Raw genomic sequence first — 17,792 nt, 5'->3', positions numbered from 1 at the left:
CTGAGCTGAAGGCAGAGGCTTAACCCACTGAGCCACCCAGGCGCCCCGCCCTGGTTATTTTGTTCCACGTAATAAACAAGATCTTAAACTCGCACTTGGGGGCACACACACACACAGCTCAGTTGCCCGGAAGCCCCACGTTCTACCTTCTTCCCGGGGGCACGAGGGACACCCAGCCACCCGGCCTGGCAGCCGTCACTCCCCCGCCCCGAGTATTTACCTTGGCTGTGCCAGAAGTCCCCTCTGCCAACCCAGTCCGTGTCCGGGGGGCAGGGAGACAGATGTATGCGTAACTGCTCAGCCGTGACTTCTTCTCAGCCCACCTGCCAGCCTGCCCCACAGGCGGTGTGGACCGGGTGCTCTGGCCCAGAGCCGGCCCCGACAGCAGGTGTCAGGGGCAGGACCCACCAGCTCCCACTGCCCTGGCCAGGGTGAGACAGCAGGGGGCCCCAGAGAGCCCAGATTTTGGGGTGCGGGGCAGCAAGTCAGCGGCAAGCCACACGCAGGTGACACCCCCTGCTACAGAGACAGGCTGAAGAGCCCTGGTTGGCCTGAGACCTCGGCTTGGTCCATCCACGAGTCCGAGCACCCCGGAGGGAAACAGCCGAGGACGAAGCTTCACAAAGACCACTCGGGGCTTCAAAGGGGCAGGACCGGTCCCCGCTTCAACTCAGCATCGGCTGAAACCACCCTCGGGGGACAGGCATCACGGTGTGTGCCCGGCCGTCTGAACGCTTTGTCCCTGTCAGCACTGCTAAGGGGCAGAATTCCTCCCTCTACTCCGGAAGCAGAAGACAACAGGATTTGCACAACACGTCCGCGAAGGCAGGGCTTCGGGACACACACGGCTAGAAAATCAGCTCAGGCGCTGTCTGGGGACCCAGGACGCCGTCCCACCCCCGCGCCCATCCCCTCTCAATGTCCCTCTGACGTGCCGCTGCTGTCCCGTCCCCCCGTGTCTATCTTCCCACCTGAACGTCCGCCCCGTCGGGCCACAGGTCTGTCCCTTGCTGCGCTTCCCGGTGGGGCGGCGTCCCTGGACGCCTGGAAGGGACAGGTGCTCGCCAGGGGGTGCAGAGGGGGCGGGGGGGATGTGATGGCAGCTCTGTCCAGGGACCTGCTGAGCAGCCGTGGGAAAGGGGCCAGTGGGAGCCACGGCGAGAGTGTGGGAGCAGGCACTCTCCGTACAGACCCGGTGCGTCCTGACTCCCCGCCCATCGGCCCCACGGAGACGGCCGACCCCAAGCTGGGCCCGAGAGAGAGCTCCTGTCTGCTTTGGGAGATGCGACCGACTGACAAACGAGTGAGGCGGTGACGATGATGGTGCTGGGGACCCGGCAGCCAATCCGGAGCACGAGCACTGGCCCGGTCTCGAAGGTGCTGTGGCTTCCGGCCGGGAGACGTGGCCTCCAGGTGGGAACCGGGATGTCAGCATTCTGGAGAAGGCGAGTCGTCCCCATGCAGGAGACTGGGGCATGTGGCAGGGGGAACTCTCGGCTTCTGAGGGAGGGGGCCGGGGGCGGCTGGGCACGTGGACTCGGAGGGCACTCAGGAGGGAAAAAGCTGCCCGGGGTGGGGGGGAAGGGGGTCCACGCTGGGCCGTCACGAGCCTGGTGTCTGCCAAGCAGCAGGGACAGAGGCAGGAAGGGCCCAGCGTCTGCCAAGAGCGGAAAGAGAAGGGCAGGGCCGCGGCAGCCACTGGTTAGAGAAGCTCAGGCTTCTCTTGTTGTGCAAGCAAGTCCTAGGGGCTTTTATGAATCCGGCTGACCCCTGTGACACGAGACCTAAGGCCTGTGGTCGGAGGAGGAGGGCAAGTGTTTTCAGGGTGGGGAGCCCCGCAGGGTGGGGGGGAGTACACAACCAACGGTGGCCGTGGGACACGGGAGGCCGGTCCTGAGGGCGTGGCTGGGGTCCTAAGGAGGGCTGGGCCCCAGGGCTCTAGACTCCGGAAGATGGGTTAGGAGGTGTCCCAGGGAATTCCTAGCCCAGGAGGGTGCGACACGCAGCAGAGGCAGCTGGGGGAGGGGTAAGGGTGGAGGCTGAGGTCCATGGACACAGAGGGGAATCGGGGGCTCAGCCCCCACCCACCCCACATGGCTCCAGCCTGCAGGAGGGAAGTCCGGCGCCTCCCAGAGTGAGCAGCCTGAGCCAGCCCCCCTGGAGGGAGCCACCCCGCAACTCCCAATGGTCATGATGGCAGCTAGCGGACCAGCCAAGGGGCTGGCCTGGACCCAATGTGCAGGACGGCTGTCACAGACAAGGCCGGCAGGAGGGCCCACCTGCAGGGCAGCCCAGATGCGCCCGCAATTCAGCCTGTCCCCTAAGTCGCATCCACATGCCATTAATGCCATCCAGATGAATTCCCGCGTCACCAGCCCGGCCCTTCCAGACCTTTGTTCTCCTCCTGGTTCATCCAGGGTTTAGCCGCAGCTGCCCGAGAAAGTCCTTCTCGGGGGCCTGGTGGGTGGGACACAGGAGCCCGATTACCTCTTCAAAGGGACAGCCCGTTTGTCACTGTCTGCAGCTCCTTTCTTCCAGAGCCTTCCCTCTGGGTTCAGAGCCAGGCCGAGCACACAGCCAGGCTGCACAAAATCCATCCTCCCCATCAAAGGCAACTGGGCGAGGTAGGCCCGAGGCCAGCACTCCGGCTCCTTAGCATCTGGCCCGGCCGTTCCGTTGTCACTGGGCGTCATTTCTGGGAAACGCCACCACGGCCAGAAGCATGTACTGTTGCTGCCCTAGCCTGGTTTATTCCTCCCCGGACCATCCCTCCCACCTGGAAACTGGAAAGTAAACACCACCCCTAGTCCCTCAGCGGTTCCCCCTGAAAGCCCCGGGGAACCTCCGTGACCGTCAGCATGAAGCCTGTGGCCTGATCCAAAGCATGGTCCCGAGGGGCACAGCAGAGGAACAGCTGTTGGGCACACGTACTGAGCCGGCCCAGGAACCTGGAACAGAGCTGGCACTCCGCAGGGGCTCGGCAGCACACTCCGGGACCCGAGAGCGAGGGCCGAGAGGCCACGGCAGGGACGTGAAGGTAAGGCCCCCAGCACGCTTGGGCCACCTCCAAAATGTTCACACCTGTGTCTGGGGTATGTCCCCACCGAAAGAATGCTAGAGTCCGAGAAGCCAGCACAACACTCGCCTGGGGCATCCCCACTGCGGGGAGAAGACACACTGCTTACGTGGAGGACGGTCTCCACGTCCGTGCATGTGAGCAGCGCGCCCCCACCGCCCCCGGGGCAGGGGTGGAGGGGTGCCCGGCACAAACCCCGCAGCTAGGGTCAGCCCTGGATATGTGCGAAGTGGCAGTGACGGGCTCCACCGGGGTCGGCATTCCCAAAGTGTGTGCCACCGGAGCCAAGGCAGGGAAAGAAAGGGACCCTCAGGCATGTAGTTTGAGAACACGGACACACCTGCATTTCCCAAGTCGGCCTGATCAAAGATTCCCCAATTCTAATTCTGTAGCGTCTCTCTTCACACTCTCCGGGGATTAGCTCCAAACAGATAACACGCTCGGCCCAGGCGTTCCTGGTCTGCCTGCGTGGCCCCGTGCAGGTGAAGACTCCGTCCCTGACTCCGGGCCCTCCCTCTCCTCACGCTACCATGACAGACCGTCTTCCTTGGTCGGTTACCCTCGAAACCGCGCTCCTACCTGTCCCCAGCCTCACGCCTCCTGACTTCTGTCCCTTCTACTTAGCGGTTACCAAGAGGATAACATTTAGATTCTGTCTGGAAACCTGACGCTGTCTTAGGGCTTTGTCTGAGGATTGGTTCTAAACGTGGAAAACCAAAACCCACCCACTTGCCACGTGACCTTGAGCAAGGTACCGTCCCCCTGGACCTCAGCTTCTCATCCACGAGTGGGAACCAGGCCACACACCTCCAAATACGCTTGGGGGACAAACAACCTTTCGCCCGTCGTCGGGAAAATGCCCGTCAAAGCCAGGGACACCCCCGAGCGCCCGGCAGGACCGCCACGGTCAGGATAAAGGGCGTGGAATATTCCAGCGGCGAAGGCTGTGCAGAGAGAACACGCGCTGCCGAGGACAGAGAGCGAGGAGAGGGCACACGGCGGAGCACTCTGACGGCGCGTCCGTGAACCACGCGTGAAACCCCCACGTGGCCCAGCAGTTCGGCGCCTCCGGGTGCTCCCCGGAGAACTAACAGGCGCGCAGACAAAACTAGCACGCGGTGCCCTTGACAGCCTCGCTCGCGGCAGCCACGGGGGAAAGAACGCAAATGCCCGTCAACAGACGCTGCACAGCGCGGTCCGTCCGCGTGCCCAGGGTCAGAGGCCGTAAAAACGAAACGAGGACAGATGCCGCCGTGTGGATAAACTCCAGAAACAACGCGCGGCGCGAGGAAGCCCGGCACGGAAGGCTGCGCGCCGAAGGACCACACTCGCAGGAAACCTCTGGGACAGCCAGCCCCACGGGGACCACAGGAGATCCGCGGGTGCTGGGGGCTGCTGCGGGGAGCGGAGACCAGGCCTGGCTGCTTAGTGGGCATGGGGTCTCGGGTGATGAAATGTTCTGGAACGGGGCAGCGGCGGTGGCTGCTGGGGTTCAGCTGTGAATGCGGGAGAGGCCGCTGAACGGCACACTTTAAAATGGTTAAAACGGCCATCATCGGTCACGTGTGTTCCCACAGTAAAGGGCCCCAGCACCCCACCGCGGGAGTAGAGGGAGCCACGCCTGTTACATGTCCGGCAGCGTCAGCCGACACACATGTCCCCAGCCCCCCAGCTGCTCCCAGGGGCGGGTGGGGTCCACGGGGCGAAGCCTTCTTGGCTGACCACAAGAGAAACAAGGGTCGTGCCTTCAGGCTCAGAGGCTCGAGGGAAACTCCCTTTAGCAACAGGGTCGTCTGTAGGGAATCCGGCAGGAACTGGCCACTCGGACAGCGACTTGGGCGGAAGAGGCACCTACTCAGCCCAGAGCCCCTGTCCAGGAGCGTGGCATGAAACCCTGCGACCCAGACGCACGTCCGTCTCCCTGCTCCCGCCCTCCCCGGCAAGCTGCCTGGTGGGTGGCTCCCCCCGAAGCCAAGAGAGGAGCGAAGTTTACCCCCAGGTGGGGTGGTCCATAAGCAGCGATGTGACCAGCACTGAGGGAGGCGTCCACACCGAGGACGGGCACATACGTCGGGGACTTCCCTGCTGTGGGGACGAATCGAACGACTGTCTCCGGAGCACCTCCAAAAAGTACACCCACGAGCAAAGAGCAAGTTGCCAAAGAACACATCTGCACATCGCTTAAATTAATCACACGGAATCACACAGAACAGGATGACGCTCCGTTCCGGGACACGTCCACCTGGCGAGAAAAAACGCCTTGGGAACGCGTCACCAGATTCAGAATGGTGGTCACCTGGCTGCCACCACGTTGGTAAGATTTTTTGTCTTACGCTGCATGGTGGGCACATGCGTGTGAGTTTTCACTAAGATTTTGGGTTGCGAGGGACACCTGGGTTAAGCAACCGACACTCTTGATTTGGGCTCAGGTCATGATCTCGGGGTCGTGAGATCGAGCCCCACATCGGCTCCATGCTCAGCAGGGAGTCTGCTTGGGATTCCCTCTCTCCCCTTCCCTGAGCCTTCCCCCACCCCTGCCAGCTGGCGAGCACGCGCATTCTCTCAAATAAGGATGTAAATTTAAAGACGGAGATTTTGTTTTTGAAATAGTTGAAGTCACACAAGAAGTCACTCAAGGAGCTCTCGTGTGCCCTTCACCCAGCTCCCCCCGAAAACCTCTCACACGAGCGCAGTGCCCTGCGACGGCGTTCACTCGGCCACACGGCTCCTTACGGGCCTCCTGCATGTTGGAAAAGTATCCTAATAGACTATTTTTTCAAGGATCCTATTTGGCCAAAATGCAGAGCACAGGGGCTCGGTCGGTCAAGCGACCGACTCCTGATTTTGGCTCAGGTCACGATCTCAGGGTCATGAGACCGAGCCCCGCGTCGGGCTCTGCACTCAGTGTGGGGACTGTTGGGATTCTCTCTCCCTCTGCCCACCCCCTAGCTCGCCCGTGCGCGCGCGCGCACGCGCACACACACACACACACACACACACACACACACACACAGGAGTGCACGCGCTCTCTCTCTCTCTCTAAAAAAATAAAATCTTAAAAAAAAACCCAGCAGAGCACAGGCATCCGTCCGCAGCCCGCCTGGTACACGTCACGGGCTCCAGGGCCTTCAGGCCTGCTGGGCTGTGCCAGGCAGCACGACCTTCGTCAAACAGCTTCGGGAGCCAGCGTCTGCCGGCGGGGAGGACTCACCTCGATTTTGTCCGTCTTGGCGTCTCCCCAGTACAGCTTTCCCTCCTGCAGGTCCAGGGCCAAGCCGTTGGGCCACCCGAGGGACGTGTTCACCAGGACGTGCCGCTCCTGTCCATCCAGGTTGGCGCGCTCGATTTTGGGGTTCTCCCCCCAGTCTGTCCAGTACATGAGGCTGGAGGGGAAGCACACGTCCTTGACGCTGTCCGGCCCGTCCCCATCGCACACCCAGGGCCGAGGACCACACCCTCCCCACCCTGAAGGGTGCACACGCAGTGCTGGCTCCCTGCGCACAGAGCGCCAAGCCCCCCACACACGGGACCAGGGGCTCCACAGGAAACGGGGGTGCCCACAGCATGGGCTTCACGACCCGGCATCCTGGGACTCGAAGGGAGTAGGTGGGACCCTTCTCCTGTCCTGCAGGTGGGTGGACAGCAGATGTGCTGGGAGACCCATGGGCCGGAGGGCCGAGCACCAGGCAGGGGGCCCACGTGGAGCGGAACCTTCCTCAAAGAGCCGAAGGGCTCCTGTGCACAAAGCGCAGGCTCCACGGGCAGACGGGCCACGAGGCCCAGCTCTGCCAGCAGGCACCTTGAGCGGGTGACCGTGGTTTTGCACCTCTGAGCAGCACCTGACAGCCCCCGCCAGGGACCACGGTTACAACCGCTGCGGCTCTGCTAGTCCCCACAAGGCACAGCTCCCAGGTCCCCCTCCTGTCCCTCCAGCTCCTCCTCCCGGCTGTCTCCGGGATACCACACGGCACCCCGCACGGAGGGCCAGAGACTCCCCCTGCAGCCCTGGCTCCACCGCCAGGAGCTCCAACTCTTCCTCCTCCCCCCACCACTTTCCCGTTGTTGGTCATGAGCCCCAGGAAGGGGGCTGCTACCCTGCTCTGAGCTGCAGAGGTTCTCGGAAAGGCTCCTACATCGACAGACGAGCTGTTTTCACAGAATCCCAAAATGGAAGGTTGGAGCCACACTGCCTGGTCCGATCCCAGCATCCTGCTGTGTGACCTTAGGTGAGTCCCCTAACCTCTCTGGGATTCAGCGTCCTCTACTCTACGACTGTACCCACCCCCGGGGGAGAGAGGAAAAGGTAAAGATTCCCCGTGTGCAATGCTCAGGAAAGGCTGTTAAGTACATCCCATCATCAGCCTAGAAACCACCCTGGTGAAGCATTCCGCTTCACAGGTGAGAAGGGTGAGGCCCCTGGAAAGACTCCCCCCAGCTCTCCAGGCCCTGTACACACGTACACGACGTCATAGCATCGCAAAGTCTGGGCCCTGGACCAGCAGCAGCATCCCCGGGGGGGAGCTTATGAGAAATTCAGGTTCCCAGGCCCCGCCCCAGACCTCCTGAATCAGAATTCCGGGAAGGGGCCCAGCCACCTGCATCTTAACAAGCCTCCTCTGGGGGCATTCTGATGCCGGCAAAAGTTCCAGAACCGCTAGTATCTCTCACTTCTGGTGGCCTGGCTCCCAGCCCCACCACCAGGTTGGAGGTCCAACCCCCCCGCCACCCCGCTTACCCCATCACAGGGTGCAGCACAATGGCCCGCGGCTCGTCCAGGTCCTCGGACACCAGGATCTTGCGGGAGGTGCCATTGAGACGTGTCACCTCGATGCGGTCGGTGCCCGTGTCTGTCCAGTAGAGGTTGCGGGCCACCCAGTCAACCGCGATGCCGTCGGGGTCGTTGATCTCGGTGTTGACCAGCGTCTGTGCGCCTGACCCATCCAGGTACGCCCTGCGGATGGCCCGCACCTCGTCGTCCGTCCAGTAGACATAGCCCTCCAGAGGGTCGTAGTCGATGGCAATGGCATGTCGGATGTCATCAACCTGCAGCACAATGTCGGTGAAGTCCGGCGTGTCCAGCGAGATCCTCCGCAGGTCCGTCCGCCGGGCCAGCAGCAGCACCTCCTCGGCCCCTGAGGGAGCACATGCGGTGGGGTCAGAGGCCAGCAGCAGGACAGTGGACCAGGCCTGCGCTGGGCATGGCAGGGAGGGGCTCAGCCAGCCCCCGGGGTCAGAACTTCCGCGCAGCCACCGGTGACCGTAGGTAACACTCGCTGTGACCCTCCTCTGTGGTCACTAGCTCATCCCCCTGAGGGCTCTAGGAGACCAGCACTGTTTGTATCATCATAGTATCGAGGAGACCATGTAGGCACAGAGAGGTCAAGCAACCAGCCGAAAGCCACACAGCCACCTGACCTCCACCACCATGGAAGAGCTGCTTCACACTCAGTGTCCCTTCACCCCTGCAAGCTCCTCTCCTGGCCACAAACCAGTGCCAGATGCAGGTCCCACGGAAGCACTAGGCTCCAGACCGCCACCGGCAGCCACACTTCTCAAAGCCCCCACTGGGCCGCACCTTCCACGTGCTCCCCCTTCACGGCTCAGCTCAGATGCCACTTCCTCATGAGGCCCCCCCCCGACCCCGCTCACCCCTCCAAGGCAGCTTCATACCACCTAATGGCACATATCACTGCACGGTCTGATTCCTTCCCACGTGACTCTCTCACTGACGAGGGCGAGCACTGGGGGGCGGGTGCCCCGGGCTCCCTCTGCCACCCCAGCAGGGTTAACATCTCAACCCTATCCTGGACCCTCCCTGCTGGGATTTGTTGGAACTTCCAGGACAAACAGCACAGGGAGCCTCACGGCACTCCCCAACCCTGACCAGGACACCCCTGGAGGCTGTGTGCCCTCCCCCAGAGCTGGGTCCTTGTCCCCTCATTCACTCTGGCCTCTTCTGGTCTCAAGGACTTGCAGAGCCAAGTTTAGGCCCAGAGACCCCTTCCGGAACTTTGGGACCACTTGCCTGGTCTGAGGAAAGGCCCAGAATGGGGAAGGACCTGCCTCAAGTTATGTAGCAACGCAGGATGGGGACAGGGACAGAACCAGCTGGGCACATCCGTCAACCTCAGGCCCCCAGGCCCAGCTCTACAGGCAGCTGCCTGGTCAAGCCACAGCCCTCAGACAGCAGACCCTCTCCGGCGCCCGGTACCAACTTCATGCCCCAGTGGCAGAGCCCTCGGAGCCCAGTGCCTCGCAGAGTCCACCTGGGGTCCCCTGACCTGCATTTCAAGTAAGGGTGGGACGGGGAATCCTCGCTCCGAGAGGCACAGTTCATCACCCAATTCCTCCACTAGAGGGCGACACATGACAGCACTAGTTCTCTGAGCTCAGGCCCGGGAAACTGAGGCAGGCAGTGCCCAGAAGGCACCCCAAGTGCCTGACTGCTTTGGAAACTCCGAGACCCAAATTCAGATTTGGCCTTGATATGGTGTGCACTGGAAGGAGTGGAGGGGAATTCTGAATTTTAACAAATTGTCTTCCTTGGGGCTCTCTTCCCAAAATGTTCTGTTGACATCTGACCTGTCCTTCAAGGCCCAGGTCTCACACCTCCCCCTCCTCCTCCAGGAAGCCTTCCTACCACCCTTACCCCAGTGGATGGGCTGGCCGCGCACACACACACACACACACACACACACACACACACACTGCATGGGCACCACACTTAATGTTTCACCGGGATTTGTGCACATGCCTCCTCGGCTCTCTGCAGACCCCCAGGCCACACCCGGGGCAGGTGCTGATGTCCTTAGACAAGCCGGGAGAACACAGGGCAGAAGTCTCTGTGTGACTCGGCACAGGTCTCTAACCTTCTCCGGGCTCTGGTCTCCTCATTTACACTGAAGAATCAGCCCAACCTGCTGGTGTGTGAGTTTCTTTCTGGCTCTGACATCAAGGGAACCAGAAAACCAAACTCCGGGAAAGGCTCTGGCTTCATCTCCCATGATGGAGGAATAGGGGATGCCCCTCCAGGGCACGTCCAGGAAGAGCCCCGTCCCAAGAGGATGTCTACAGACCCATCCGAAGAGGCTGTCGTCGGGCTCCCGAGCGGAGGCCAGGGCAGCTCACCGTGCAAGGCGGAAGGGTGTGTGTCAAACCGCACGTGACCTCAAGCGGGACTTCCTCCCCAGAGAAAACACTGGTCCCTGAGGGGAACCAATGCTCTGTCCCAAAATACTTTTTTTTTTAAGATTTTTTTTTTTTAAAAAATTTGAGAGAGAAAGAGCATGCGTGGCAGGGAGGGGCAGAGGGAGAGGGAATTCCAAGCAGACTGCTTGCTGAGCACAGAGCTGGACACAGGGCTCAATCTCACGACCCTGAGATCATGACCTGAGCCAAAATCAAGAGTCGGACGCCTGACTGACCGAGCCACCCGGGTGCCCCACAAAACACCTGTAGCACCTGTTTCCCCAACCCCGTTCCTGGGGTCCTCCAGACATAATCACCTAAAATAGTGTGAGCCTCACGCCATCCCAGAGGTACAACTACGCCCCATTTTACTGATGAGGAACTCAAGGCACAGAGAGGTTAAGCTCCCCACGCAAGGGCCTACAGGAGCAAGTGGGGAAAAAAAGGCCCCGCAAACACTTGGCTCTCACCAGATGGCACAGGCAGGAAGCCCGGTGCTGGTGCGCCGCCGGGCGGCTGGCTCGGCCCCCCAACCAGGTCTCTCTGCGGCAGCTACTTTAGACCGGGAACTGGGGGCGGAGGTGGACAGGCACAGGATCCCCCGGGCCCCGCCGATGCTCCTGGGGTCACACACACAGGGCAGAGCCCTTCGGGGAGGAACAGCGTCCGTGAACGGGTGCTAGGAAGCAGAGCGGGGGTTACAGGTGGGCCTGTAAGGGACCAGCTGAGACGGGGGAATCCTGGCCTCCGGCTCCAAGAACCTCAGATTCATGCAGCTGTGACCGTGTACTAGACTCCAGCAGAGTGTCCCCGAGGGGCACAGAGCCATCAGGGACCCCAGCCCTCCATCAACCAGGTCAATACAAAGCCTCCAGCACACCCCACGGCCAAGGAACCCCATTATCAGCGTCTCTTAAGTCTCTGTGACTAAGGCAGTAATTAAATGCCAGGATAAATCTGTAGGTGATAATTGACTCTGGGGGGGAATGTCTGACACCCCTTGGGCTGCAGAGCCTTTGAAGTTTTTATTTGAGCTTGGCCTGGAAGACGGGGACCCGCGGGTGAGAGCCCCAGCCCAGCCCGCTGCCTAAAGCGTGGAGGACCAGAGCTCTCTGTCCAGGACCAGGCCCGCGGCGGGGTGGGGGCAGGGGGGGCAGCTGCAGAGAGAGATCTCCCTGCCTGGGCTCCGTGGGCCACTCGCCGAGGCTCCCACTCCCAGGGGACCTCCAAGCTGTCTGCAGCCAGGTCTGAGCGGCAGCCCTGGCCTCGGGCTCCCTGGGTGGGTGTCGGGCACTGGGCCGGGCCAGGAGGAGGGGAGGCCACCCCCTTCCCTGGGACCAGACACGGATTCTGGGTAGGGGTTTGTTTAAACACCAGGGAAGTAAATTGGTTAGAAACTAACAGTTGGCCAAATGGCTTTCTTTGGGGTTGTTCAAACAAACAGCCTGCCCCACAGGGCTGCCAAGGAAAGTGAAACCTTGCCCTCGCCGGCTGGGCAGCCGTCCCTGGAGCCTCCTTCAGGCGGACTCCTGACCTCTCCCTTTCCTCCCTGCACGCACAAGCGCAGGAAAGAAGGGCAGCGCCCCTGTCCTGGGGCCAAGCGCAGGGCACGGACCCCAGGCCAGGCCAGGGCACAGCCTTCCTGGCAGCGGGCGTTCTCAAAACACAAAAGCAGACCCGAGGGATGGCCCAGAGTCACAGGCGTGGCAAGTTCAACACCATCCCTGCCCGCCGACGTCCCTCCGGACCAAGCTGGCTTCCATCGCAGGGCACCGTCCCGTAGGTTACACAGAGCAGGCGCGATGCAGGAGAAAGCTGCCGTAACCCATCAGCGCAAACGGGGGGAGGGGGGCCTCGTAACGGCGGAAACGGACTCCACGGTTCTGGAGGCCAGAAGTAAATGCCCCAGGTGCTGGCAGGCCCATGCTCCCCTGAAGGCTCTGGAGACGTCCTTGGCTCTTTCAGCTTCTGGTGGTTACCAGCAAGACCCAGATGTTTCTGGCCTGTGTTTTCACCACTCCAGCCCCTGCCTGTCTTCACATGGTGTCTCTGGGTCTCCATTTCCTCCTTATAAAGGTCACTAGTCACTGGACTCAGGGCCCACCCGACTCCAGGAGGACCTTATCTTAACTCGGTTATACCTGCAGAGACCCTGTTTCCGAGTCAGGGCCCATTCACAGGTTCCGGGAACTCAACACGTCTTTTTGGGGGACACGATACACCCCACAAGCGGTGGGGAGCAGAGGTGAGAGGAAAGGTTCTGTGGAAGGACAGGCAGGTCCAAGGGCCGGGGGGACCTCCAGAGCGCACAGGGTCACTGCTGCAGCCGGGATGGACGGGAACCGGGCTGGCCCCCGTGCGCCGTGCGCACTGGACGCTGGGACAGCGCTGCGCCCGTCGCCGTCTACAGGGCAGCCTCGTGCAAACAGCACGCTCTCCGTGCAGCAGGGGCCCAGCCACAAGACAAACAAGAGCCTCCCCGAACAAAAGCCTGGCAGGAAACACGCGCAAATGTCCCCAGTGACTATCTTCGGTCCACTCCCGGTCTTCCTTCTGGTCTCCGGCGGGGGCTGCACACGTGTGCCGTAAGGGACCCGCCTCTGTGGGCCGGGCTTCATGTAGGGGCACCAAAATTCGAATTCCCTATCCTTTTCCCACGTCACAAAACATTCTTCTTGTGAGTCTCTTTTCAACCCTGCAAAAATAGTCGCACAAAAGCAGGTGGGGAGCCATGTGGCCCTCCGGCCGAGCGAGGCTGTGGGTCCCCGGCCCTCACGTGTGCCTTTCACAACAGGCGACGGCCCTAATCACAGTGGAAGCCGTGTCACGAGGGCGAGCGGGGTCACAGGAACTCTCGGGAGCCCCTGCTCAATTTTCCTGAAACCTAAAACAGCCATACAAGGCAAAGTCTATGCCTCATTTAAGTTCACTGAAAGGCATCCAAGTCGAGAAAAAAACCACCCAGACCTCAGCAACAACCAGAAGAGACGGGTGACCTGAAGAGGATTCCAGAGGGGAAAAGGCCAGCCGCTCAGCGCGGCTGCAGCAGGGCCCCCGCCTCCCGGAGGACTGTGCCCGGCCCACGCTTCCTGGACGGCAATGTGGCTCGGGGACCCCATGACCCTCCAGTTTCCCCTCTGCAAGCCCAGCCCGAAGCAGCTGCTGGACACACAGGCAGATTCCTGGCTGGGGAGGGTCACCGAGGCCTCTCGATCACAGCAAAACCCAAACCCGCAGAAAAGGGCCTGTGGCACCGTCCATACCCCACAACCCGGGAACAGCGAAAAGGGCCCACGAGAGCACCAGGCTCGGGGACAGGGCTGGGGGAGGAAACGCCCGGCAGGCGGTGGAGGAGGTCGGGCACGGCGGGGCCCCCACACGATGAGGGACTCGTGCCAACCCAGATCTGAACGCAAGCAGAGGGACAGGAGAGTGTCACCTCGGGGCGACCACATTGCAAGTGGCTTTTATTTTCTGCAGCCATGCAGGGCTGACCTATTTGGCCTGAGCCAAACAGGAGGGAAGAACCAAGAGGAGGGACGGGGCGGGGTGGGCGGGCAGTGGAGCTGCAGTCCCTCCCCCGTACCCCAGGAGGAGGAGAGCCCCCTGCCGGGTGGTCCAGCAGGGAAACCTGGAAGATCTTACGGTTTATCCCCTCTGCTCCCCAACATGGGAAAGGATTTTTCACGATGAGCAAAACCACACGTTCCAGGATGTGGACTGACCAAATCAACAGAGGACAGAGGCGGCGGCCCCAAGCCCCGCGTTCCCCCCACCCCGGCACCCAGCATCGGGGCCCGGCCTTTCCAGCAGGCAGAGCAGACGTCACAACTGTCCCCACTGAACCAGCTGCGTCTCCAAGAGGGGACAGGCCCCCACCCGAAGGCTCGCACCACCCCAGTCGGTCCTTCCACCGGCTTCCTCGTGCGGGACTCAGGATGAGGAGCCTCCGGCCCCCATTTGGCCCCAACCCCGCTCCCTACCCGCCCCCACCCCGGACCTCGCACGGGCAGAGCCAGGTCCCAGCGCAGCCCGCCCTCCACGCTACCGTCTCTGAGGCCATAAACAGCTTCACAGCTGGTCGGCAGCCAACTTATTTTTGTTTTTCAGCAATTGATTAAATTTCCCCATGGCCCCCTGGGGTAAGCTGTTGGACAGGCGCTGAGACCACAGCCCGGCGCCCTGGCCCAGAAGGCCGTGCCGAGTGACCACAGGGGAAGTGGCTGGGCCAGGCACTGGCTCCACTGGAAACCAGAGGCCCGAGCAGCTGTCTGTCTGCGCGACCCACCCCGGGCCTCCCGTGAGTCCGTGGCAGGCTATTGCCTCGGCCTGGAGTCCGGGCCTCCGTTTGCGCAGCAGTAAAATGGGGGAGTCACTCCTCTGCCTTGAGGCCTGGAGCAGCCAGGGCAGCGAGGTCAGTGTCAGCCTCCCGACTCCCTTGTTCTCCCGCAGCCAGGGGTCAGCCATGGTCCTCTGCCACCTGCCCTTCCCCCTGCCCCTCAGGGACTGCTCGCCACCCAGCCCGAAGGTCACACCCAACTGCAGCCCCCAGCCATAGTTCCTCACTGAGCCACCTGTGGTGAGCAACTTGACCTCTGTGTCCTCACAGGTAAGAATCAGGAGTGGCGAAGGCTCCCCAGGGAGGCCGGGAGGTCCTGTGACAGTCAGTGATCACGCCTCTGAGCCCAAGGCCACAGCCCTCGCACAGGTCCCCCTCCCAGTAGCCCAGAGCCCGCCCCGGGGACCGGCCTCAGGCCACATTCTCTTTGAGCTACAGCCGTAGTAGAGACGCACCCTGAAGGCTCATGACCCAGCCCAGAGGGCCTTGAGAGACTCGTGAACAAAGGACAGCTGATTGGACCAATTAAAGGTGGGCGACTGGGAGCCTGAAACAGGGGGATGCGGGGTCGGATGACATGAAACAGTCGGGGACCCACAGGGAGAAAGCCCGATCCCACCTCTCTGGGCACGTGGCTCAGGTCTTTCGAAACAACCACACAGAGCGCGCCGGCTGGCTCAGCGGGTTAAGTGCCTGCCTTTGGCTCCGGTGTGAGCCCAGAGGCCCGGGACCGAGTCAGAGCGCGCCCGGCTGGCTCAGCGGGTTAAGTGCCTGCCTTTGGCTCCGGTGCGAGCCCAGAGGCCCGGGACCGAGTCAGAGCGCGCCCGGCTGGCTCAGCGGGTTAAGTGCCTGCCTTTGGCTCCGGTGCGAGCCCAGAGGCCCGGGACCGAGTCAGAGCGCGCCCGGCTGGCTCAGCGGGTTAAGTGCCTGCCTTTGGCTCCGGTGTGAGCCCAGAGGCCCGGGACCGAGCCCCGCATTAGGGCCTTCTCCCCCTTTCCCCTTGCTCACGCTCTCCCTCACTCTCTCAAATAATTAAAATCTTACAAAAAAAAGAAGGAAAAAAAAAGCACACAGAGTGCCTTCCCGAGCCCAGGCACACTGCCTGCGTCCCGTAGTCTTCCTCTGATGACATCCTGTCCTGCAGCTCCTGGAGGTGGTGGCAGCCACGGCCCCTCTGCACTGCCCAGGAAAGCTCCCTCGGGGCAGGCTGCTTGGTCCAAATCCTGCCTCCATCCCTTCCTCTGGGGCCTTGCTTAAGCTCTGGCTGCCCAAACCTCCAAAGCAGGCCGGCCCCAGCCCCTCGGACCAGCTCCTGTGAGGCCCCGGTGTTACTGGGCACCGTAACCCGGCAGCGAGGCCAAAGCCACGGAGGAGGCTGGGGGTGAAGGGGGGTACCAGGGTTCGCGTGGTTTACCCTAACTCAAGGGCACTGCACCATACAGCGTTTTGTTTGGTTTGGTTGTTTTAAAATAGGCTCCATGCCTTGTATATTGCCCGACGTGGGGCTTGAACTCACAACCCTGAGATCATGACCTGAGGTGAGAGGTCCAGTCGGATGCTTAGCCGACAGAGCCAGCCAGCCTGGCGCCCAAGCACCTCAGAGTTTATAAGGTTCATTAGGAGACTTAAGCCTGTTTGACACTCCCAGGTCAGTGAGACGGGAAGACCCTGCATGTCACCAGGTCACAGCCAATCAGATCCCGATTCCCACTTAACCAGGAGTGGCAAAAAGGGGACAAGGGTGCAGTCAGCCAAGTCCTGGGGCCAGGATGACCAAAAAACCTCAGCGCTTGCCACAGCAGATGCTCTGGAAGTCACCGCGTCCACACTCCCAGCATCCTTCCTGGGCCTGACACTGGTCCCGTGGGAAGCCAGGATCCCTCCTGTGCGGGGGACAAGGGAGCGCATCATAACGCATCTCTTGGAGGGGTGGCGGGCATCTGAGGACACGCCAGAGGCCCGGCGAGTCACCAGCTCACTGACTCCAGGGCTCTGCAAACTGGAGAGGGTAAACGCGCCAGGCCATGGTCCATGGAACCAAGACAGAGGACCTGCAGCCGTCCCCAAAGCCAGAGCGGGCACGAGGGGCACGTGGCCGGCAGGGCTGGGCCAGGTGAGGCCTTTCTCCTGCAGCCGATGGCTTCCCCAAGGGCCTGGACCTCGAGCCCAGAACCTGACTCCGCAGACGACAGAAGCCGCCTGAGCTCTGGGGCCGGGCTGGAGCTGTACCCGGCTGGGCCAGCAAGGGGGACACTGCACAGGCTGCGGGGGGGGGGGGGGGGGGGGGGGGGGGCCGGGGCCAGCGCAGGGAGTGACTGCGGCGTCGCTCTCCATCGGGGGATGCGGGGCACCCAGGAGGCGCCACCCGGTCTCGCCGGGCCCTGGGATGACAGTTTTCTCTTTCTAAGAATAGGGCGTGCTCCCCTCTCCTCTTTTATTAGATTTAGAAGTTAGTCTTCGGGCTCAGACACAAAGGAGCACACGCCGTGCGGTTCCGTTTCTGGGGCGCTGCAGAACAGCCAAGCTAATCCATGGTGACGGAAGTCAGGCGGGGGCTGCCCCGGCGGGGTGGGGGGGGTCTGCAGCGGGCCCCCGGGAACGTTCCGGGAGCTGGACTCATTCTGCATCCGGACGGGGGTGGGAGCGAGGCAGACGTGCGTGACTGTCAAAGCGAATCACAGTGGACACTTAGACTCTGCATTTTACTGTCTGCAAGTTACACCTCTGTTTCCCGAAGAAAACGAAAAAAAAAAAAAGTTAGTGCCTGGACTTGTGACACCATTTCCTGGGACTGTGCAATCTGATTTCCTTGCTATTAAAAACTCACGGTCCGTGGCTGAGAACAGCAGCTGCCTTCTGTTTGCAGAGTCAACGCCAATCACGGCCCGGGCGGCGGCGGCCCCGGCCACAAGGGCCTCCTTTCTTTTCCCTTTGACCTACTTCCCTGATAAGTGACAAGACAGCCAGACTGGGAACAAATGCGCCCCTTATTCCTCGGCCCCGAGCCTCGGCTAATCCACCCAGAGAGACGGATGGACGTGAGGGGCTGTGAGACATCGGCCCAGTTGTCAGTCTGCCCGTCAGACCCGACAGTGACGCCTCTGTTCCCCCACCCCCTACCCCCCACCTCGGCCCCCACATCCCCTCGTCCTCTTGTTTCCTGTCCCTGCAAACATCTGTTAAAACTAC

At 61.8% G+C, this 17,792-nt stretch overlaps 1 protein-coding gene across 2 annotated transcripts in view; it reads right to left on the bottom strand.

Annotated features, from left to right (window-relative positions):
* The window catches only part of LRP5 (LDL receptor related protein 5), a 97,159-nt gene that overhangs the window by 35,418 nt on the left and 43,949 nt on the right, over nucleotides 1-17,792 (bottom strand). For both annotated transcript variants that reach the window (XM_032357779.1, XM_032357778.1), the window contains exons 6-7: nucleotides 7,812-8,208; nucleotides 6,288-6,459 (exon numbers count right to left, since the gene is read on the bottom strand). In XM_032357779.1, coding sequence (XP_032213670.1) covers nucleotides 6,288-6,459; nucleotides 7,812-8,208 — 569 coding nt within the window. The remainder of the gene's footprint in view (nucleotides 1-6,287; nucleotides 6,460-7,811; nucleotides 8,209-17,792) is intronic.

Source organism: Mustela erminea, chromosome 9, assembly GCF_009829155.1.
Source record: "Mustela erminea isolate mMusErm1 chromosome 9, mMusErm1.Pri, whole genome shotgun sequence".
Classification (NCBI taxonomy): Eukaryota; Metazoa; Chordata; class Mammalia; order Carnivora; family Mustelidae; genus Mustela; species Mustela erminea.
The sequence above is the reverse complement of the archived record's forward strand: the minus strand, read 5'-3'. Positions and strand labels throughout refer to the sequence as shown.